The 7817-nt window shown below is 38.7% G+C and overlaps 1 protein-coding gene across 1 annotated transcript in view; it reads right to left on the bottom strand.

Moving 5' to 3' along the window:
* The window catches only part of KATNAL1 (katanin catalytic subunit A1 like 1), a 48458-nt gene that overhangs the window by 30321 nt on the left and 10320 nt on the right, over nt 1–7817 (bottom strand). The window contains exons 2-3 of the mRNA XM_017731363.1: nt 7101–7261; nt 4972–5139 (exon numbers count right to left, since the gene is read on the bottom strand). Of these exons, the coding sequence (XP_017586852.1) occupies nt 4972–5139; nt 7101–7261 (329 nt within the window). The remainder of the gene's footprint in view (nt 1–4971; nt 5140–7100; nt 7262–7817) is intronic.

The following is a 7817-nucleotide window of genomic DNA, read 5'->3' as shown; positions in this document are numbered from 1 at the left end:
AGCGGGGAGACGTGCTCTCAGCATCACCTCGGCTGTCATTGCAGTAACACTGATTCCCCCCCAGTTCCGGAATTAAACCAAGATTTAAAGTAGTTGTAGCTCTCACAAGTAATAAGATTTTTAATGCTGGTCCCAAATTGGTCCAACCTGCAATCCTCAGTCAGCAGGTAAGTGAGCATAGACTAGAAATGATTTTTTTAAAATGTCACCTGAAACTTAAGCAGCAGGAGTGAGCATGATTTTTCCAGTCATCTCTTCTTCGGGTATTACTTTCACAAAACAGCCTTAAATAAAGCTGTGATGGCTTCTCTCTAAGAAGGTATGCCAACAGATAGGTATACAGGGCTGCAAAAGACTACTCCCACCCTTGGCACCCCCATCACATAATTTCGGGAAACCAATATCTGCCTTAAACATTCAGAAACCTGCTGTGCTGTCAGGAAGAGCTATTAGACCTGCACTAACCCACTGGATCAAAAACCTTATTTCCAAAATTGATGTTATTTCTGCTCTTGTACTAAGTTTGTGTGTTAGTTTCAGCAGTTCGCTCCTCGGTGTGTCCACCACCCTGATACACTCACGTCATGCTTGTGCTCTCCCTTCATTTACCAAACCAAGTAAGTCTCCTTTTGCAACATAAACTGAACATAATTACCCATTCACTTTGGCAACCCTTCTTTTTCTCTCCCTCCTAATGTTAACATATCTTTCTTGAGTGTGGTTGTACACAAAATACTCCAGCTGTTTTCTCACCAGATCCTCCTATAATGGCACAGATATCTCTTCTCTCTGCTGGTAACACCTCAACAAACTGGGCCTGCGATTTTGTTTACATTCACACCCACAGCATTATCATACTGCCCCCTTAAAGGCAACCTCAGGCAGCTAATCACAGAGAGTAACCCTGAGGGCTGTAACGACCAGCACCGGACCCTGAAGACACCTTGCTTTCCTGCAGGTTCTTCCCACTGCATACAAATGCAGGATAACAACTGCCACATGCACTCTCCACCCCTCGATGCCAAAGCCAAAGGTGGCACCTGACTGTGCCTCACCACGGCAGCCAGCCCTTCCCATCACCACTAGGAAAAGGTAATGTGCCAAATGGAAGTTCAACCTGATCCAGTTTCTGCTGATACATCCAAATCTGTCTTCTCCTCTACCGCTGAGCTTCCAGCTTCTAGCAGAAATTCTTTCCACAGTCTCCAAGTACACAGCCTGCTGCTCTGCGCCGCTGAACATTATCCCATTTCCATTACTCCAGCACAGAGTCACCCAGTTCTTCCCATACAACAGCCTCATTTGCCTTTTCTGGTGATGGTGCTTCCCACCTTGCTGTCATCAGCAAATTCAGTTAGTGCATGCCTCTTCTTTGTGCCAAATTAAATTGGCACAAAAATATTAATTTAAATATAAAACAAGAGTCAAAAATGATTTTCCAGTTGACTGCTACTTCTCCTTTCAGTACCACTTGTTTACTTTCCCCTTGCTGCCTAATCCCACTTTACAATTCCTCTACACCACACACTAGATTAACAAATTGCTTCCCATGTGGTTTCCAGGTAGATTAATTTCTTTCCATAAGACATTAACTAGAACTCTAAAGAAAGTCCTGGCAGAGGCAACACCTTTGCTTAAGAAACCATATTTCATTCTATTCCTCTTTTCAGTTAGTTCCAAGTCTTTAGCTTTTCATCCACTCTAAATTTGTTGTAAAACATAGTGTACTGTTCAGACAAAATTAACAACTCCAGTTGCCTGGATCACTTTTCCTTTCCCCTTCTCAATAGAGGCATTGTCAACACAACTCACCATTCACATGAGAGAGCAGCAGACCAAGTAAATTTTACTGTAAATCTGTGCTCCCAGCCCTGGAGACCAATTTCACCTACCAGTTCTTTCAGTGTTTTCAGATGGAGATTATGCAGCCTTCCAGTCCCGATGCATGGAGGTCTATGCTTTCACCTAAATGCAACTATCTCATCTCACTTCATCTCACATTTGGTGATACACAGGAGAATAAACATGCAAAAAATAATTTAATTTTTTAAGTCATAGCTTCATTGATGTTAATATTCACTTCACTGATATGGCTGCGGAGCCTTTGGCTGTTTCATATCCTTCATAATATTTACTGTCCTTATCCACTGACAATCTAAAATAATCTAAAGAGTACTTCTAAATAAGCGTTCCAGTGCTTAGATACGGTATTATGCAATTTCTCAAAGACATACAGGTAGCATTCATGCTGCCTCTTTAAACTGAACTATTAAACAGAAGCTCCAGCAGAAGGTACCCTGAGAACAAGCCCAATAATTTCCAGTGGAACTAATAAAGAAGAAACACTTGAAAGCAGTATTTTAGAAAAAAAAAGGACACATGAGGATTTAGTGGATAGACACCATCCAGTGAGTTTAGTTCAAAATTATTTTATATAGCACTAAAAAAGGTAATTTATTGGCATAGTCAGGTTAAAATTACTTATCCCAAGATGGCTACTGTCAGAATGAAAAGATGTTACGGTGCAGAGAGGAGAAACAGTGAAAGAAGATATTTATTTCAAGTGAGGCAAAACACTTCTAAAACATACATACTATACTTGTATTTACCTTAAAAAAAATGCATTACATTGTGGTATTATAGCCAGGACAGCATGCAACCCATTACACTGTAGTCAACTTCTTAGGAAATGGATAGTTCATTATATGTTCTAAGTAGTCCTATCCAAGCACCCAAACCCAAAAACTACAGAGCCGAAACACTTAGTAGGCGAAAAGATACCTGGTTACTTAATTTGAAGCTTCATTTTTGCCCTATCGTTCTTAAATGAACATGATGAGTTACCAAATCACTTTGATTTGACATACCAGGCTACAGAGGAAAGCTGCTTGATGGCTCAAACTCAGAAACGGAAGAACAAACATTTGTAAACTAAGAAAGGATAAAACTGAAAGGAAAAGTAAACCTGTTTTCATGCCTGTGTGCAAAATATAGGAAGTTGCATTAACTTCTTTCACTTCCCACACCTGGCTACTCCCTCTTTCATTCAAAATTTTTACCAAAAGCAAATCATGGATTCCTTACAAGAACCATTATATAGCATATGAGGATTTGTAACCTGGGGTGGTTTTCAGTTACATACCCCAGACAAAGGAGCTAGAATAACCACCAAGTAGCTAGACAAAGGGGAATACAAGAGCACATATGCTGGAATTTTTTGAGGAGCAGACATATTTTCCTTCTGCCACCTAGTGACCAATTTATTCAGATAAGAGCAGTGTTTAAAACGTACCATATTAAATGGAACCCCTTCATGACTTTCCTGCACCTCACAGCAGTAGTGCTGCTAATCACATTATTCCCAGAGACAAGTATTATACAAGTCATGTTGTTGTAGGCTCCTTATAGTAAAGCCCTATAATGCTCATCACCGGAAAGCTCGGAGAGCAGAGTTCACCCTCATTAGAGCTAAGACTTTGAAGGCTGCCTTACACAAGCACATCTGGTGAACCTGTCACACACCATGACTCCAATTCCCCATATAGCTGGCAAAACTTTAAATAATTTCACAGATCTCCACGAGATTTTTATAGCTAGCAGAAGGCACACTTGTTATTTTAAATCTTACTGATCCAGGGTAGAGAGATTTCTAAAATGCTTGATCTGTACAGTCACTCAGTGGCAGTGCTGAAAATGTGCCTGGCTCTACCTTCTGACGGTAATAAGGGCTGGGATTACTTAATAGTTTTCCTGTGTATCAGAAAACAATTTGTGATGGAAAAAGTGTATCTTTGAGTTATTCCTAAGCTATCAAGAATGGTAATAGGCCACGAAGGGACTAACCTTCCAAATCTATTTGGAAGGAAACTGGCCTAACTGTTTTCTCATTCATCTATCAAGATCTGTACAGTACTGTCTGCCCCCATAGGAAGGTGTGTCTTTTACCTTTGTCTGTCAGGAAAATAATGCCACTTCAGTACAGTCTCAACTTGTATAACTAATACCACAGCCCTTGGGTTCCTGGCACTAACTCCACAGTTAAATTTAAAAACACAAGTGTCTCAGAAACAGCGATTTGCACACTGACATTTTTTCCAGCCACAAAACAGTCCTGTCTTTGACATCACCACTTTATAGTGAATCACTGTTTCTCCTTTGCTTTCACTTCAGCACTGCTTCTTTTTCATGGATCTTCAGAAAAAAGTATCTCCAACTTAGACTAACTTAATGCATTGCTTTTAGTTTTAAAACAAAACAGTTCCAAGAAGCTTCTTTCTAAACACTATAATAAATACAAAACCCTTTTCATAAACCAAAGAAAATGGGAGTTGCTAAGAGTTTGCTTTTAATACATCTCCCTCATATTATTTCCAAATATATAACTTCAAATAATTTGGCACAGATTTACTTAGCATCAATGCATTTACAGAAGTGTTCTGGTCTCCTAGCCATGCCTAAATTATATTATGGTATGGCAGAGGCAGTGGTACTGTGGAACTTCATTCATAATGCTTAAAGTCTAGAGAAGGACACTGGTCTCACTTTTGCACTTTTTACATTAATAGCTTTACAAAAGACCTGAATTGGATTCCTCTAAAGAAAAAAACCCACCAAACATGGAGGAAAATAAGAAGGGACTTTCTGCCTGAATGACAATTAGAGACAAGAGTCAAGCCTATGGTGTTCACTCAAAGAGTAAGAAGTGCTCAGCAACAGGAGGACACCATGCTTCCCTCCCTCAAAAAATCTCCCACCAAGACAGAGCAAACAGAACTTTTCTTAGCTTGGTGTAATTATTAATTAATATCACCACAATACATGCTTTAATCATGGGGGGAAAAAAAGCACTAAATTTTCCTGCATGGGATTATTGTGACTTTTTATCATCTGTATTAAATGACTAAGAGTGCTTCCCTTTGCCACCTGCTGCATCACACCACCTCCCTGCCAAGTCCTTTCCCACTTCTTACCTTGTCATCTCTTCCTCTAGCTCTGGATTCCCTTTCACGGCTGCCTGAAGGCTTCTCCCCCTTGGACACCACGTGTGCTCTGCCCGCGGGTCCACGGGGCTGCAGTCCTGGGGAGTCTTTCTTCAGGGATTTTCCATCTCGGCCGGGACGTTTTATCTGAGGTGGAGCCCTAAAAACAAGCAACCACAACAAAAACATGCTAGAAACAGTGAAAAAAGAGTAACATTGAGAAGGAAGGATTCTAATATTTCAGTAATTGCCTTAGTATATTATTACTAAAGCTGCCAAGACCCTAAGACTTATTTCCCTATATCTGCAAATCCAACACCATGTTTCTGGTTCTGTCTGACACCCAAAGTAAGAAGAAAAAGCACAAAAGAAAAAAATTAACATTATCAGATCAGTACTCCTAACCAATCTTACAACAAACCAACACCCATGTAACAAAAGAGGAAACAATTTAGTAGAAGTCTTCAAACTGAAGTTTCTTGTGACTCCAAACTAGGAGATTATATTAGGCTACATTCACATGCACAAATTCCACACAAACAGATGACATTCATGGTAAAATAAAAATTTTAAAAATGGAGAAATAAAAAAATAAAAAAAAAAGGTGGCTAAAAGCTTTGACAGGCCCCAAAACAGAAGAGGGAGGATTTTAAACAATCCGCCTACCTCTGACTTCATTCCCCTGTGTGAAAATGTCAAAACATAAAAATTGCCTTGAAAGCAAAAGCGAACAGAGCTGAACTGCAACCACCTATATTTGTGTACATCACCCACAATGTCAAGAGTACTCAGCAGTAGAATGAGGAGAAAGAATTTGGTTTTAAGACAGGGTGTCATTGTCATTTTTCTCTAGGGGTTGAATTTGAAATACAGAACTAAAATAAACGGCCAGGAATGTCACCCAGATTTAATAAGTGTCCACTCTTAAATCTTATACTGATTCTTGTTTTGAGTAACTCAGAATTTTTTAACTCCAAAAACATTTTCCTGGAATATGGCTTAAAAAGCGTATATTCTTAAACACACTGCTGGATACAACAGCAACATTTTGCTTTTCATGCATTTTCTTCAAACTTAACAGCATAGAACAGTGGCTAAGTTTCCTTACTTATTTGCACAAGATTTAAATTTCAGCTTAAAAGAAGCAGATGAACTACTGGGGCTTTACCACTAAGAAAAATACAAAAATAAGTACATCCTGAACTTTACATTACATTACCATAGAAAATCTGAGTTATTTCTACCACTCACAAAAGTAATCAGCATTAATATTATTTTACACTTACATTCTTAGGGTTTGTTTTTTTGAAAAGCAAAGATCTTTTTGATAATCATAAAACACAGGAAATTGTAAATAAACTTGGCATTTCTTTCCATTAACCAAGATCTCTCATTTTACTTTGCTCCTTCGCCTATGTGAGTATACACACATTAAAATTGTGTGCTCTTATGTTAGAAAAAGGTTGGCATGATAAATGTTATTCTTGTCTGTAAACTGCATCTTTTTCCAACAAGTTCTGTTAGGTTGAAAATAGGGATTTCAGAAAATGCACAAGCATCTATTTTAAGAAATCTATTAGCTAACTGAAGTTACCTTAAATATGGTTACAGAAGAGATATGCCATGTATAACAGAACATGTTTAGCAATTAAACTAACCAATGGATTAAACATAGGTTGAATTGTCTGTAGCTAGGGAGTGATTCCTAACCACCCTGTCCTTCAAGATCCTTCAGTTCTAGCTCCTTCCAGACTCCTCAGTCATCAATTAATTATTTTATTTAAATAAACTGAAATGGAAAAGTTTTCACCTTGCACATGAGAACATCAGCTGTCACCAAAAGCTCACTTACCTGTGCAGCAGACTCTAGTTCCAGGCACTTAGTTACTCCTACCAGAATAAAGGAGTGACTCTCTTTAGAATGTCAGCAATAAATCCGACTGTAGTTTAAATACTTTTTCCCCAATGAATTAGATTTACTCTCTATTACAAGTGACTAAATTAAATGTAGTAAATGTGTAAATTAAATGTGATTTTCATGTTACAATAGCATTCAAAAACAAATATAAAATTATGGTGACCCAACGTTATTCCACCCACTCTGCTTGACCCTCTCATTACCTGTGTTCAGCTGGAACAGGAGGAGGCCAAACAGCTGGATCTCTAAAAGGCTCATCTTGACAGGATACAGAGATATCTGGAGGTCTGTCCATTTTAAAACTCTCTAAAGTGTTGACAATGCTCTTAACTTGTTCATATTCTTCAACTAATTCTTGTCGGACCTTGAGAAATACATATGTTATTTAAAAATTGTTACAATTCAAACTTTTAAAAGAACCAAACAAACATAGAAAGTACCTCAAGAACACATGCTATCCTCAAAGGCAGGGACTCCCAGGCCTTTCTATTCACAAACCCCAGACCTACCAGGTTGATAACAGACCTTTAACAGCAGCATAAACAACTGAATCTCTGTCGAGTTCATTTTCCTGCTTGTTAATGTCCCAACCAGACATGATTGCTAAGGCAGGGATCACTCTTCCATAACATGTCCTGATGCTTGGATTTATGTGTGCATGTTGACATGTATGCACACATACTCTCATACTAGTTAGGGTGGTGTTGGCAGATCTATAGTAATTTGGTACTATTCTGGCAAAGAAGATCTCTGATTACAGTCTCTGATGTCCTAGTTATAAAACTGGCCAAATCATTAAAATGGATAGTGCTGTGAGGAGCAGGGCCTTGAACTCAGTGATCCTTACGAGTGCCTTCCAACTTGAGAGTTTCCATGATTTTATTAATATATGTGACTGTCATCAGCAAGATGCTGATATG

The sequence above is a fragment of the Corvus brachyrhynchos genome, unplaced genomic scaffold (assembly GCF_000691975.1).
Source record: "Corvus brachyrhynchos isolate BGI_N302 unplaced genomic scaffold, ASM69197v1 scaffold103, whole genome shotgun sequence".
NCBI classification, from domain to species: domain Eukaryota; kingdom Metazoa; phylum Chordata; class Aves; order Passeriformes; family Corvidae; genus Corvus; species Corvus brachyrhynchos.
This window is presented reverse-complemented; position numbering and strand designations above follow the sequence as displayed.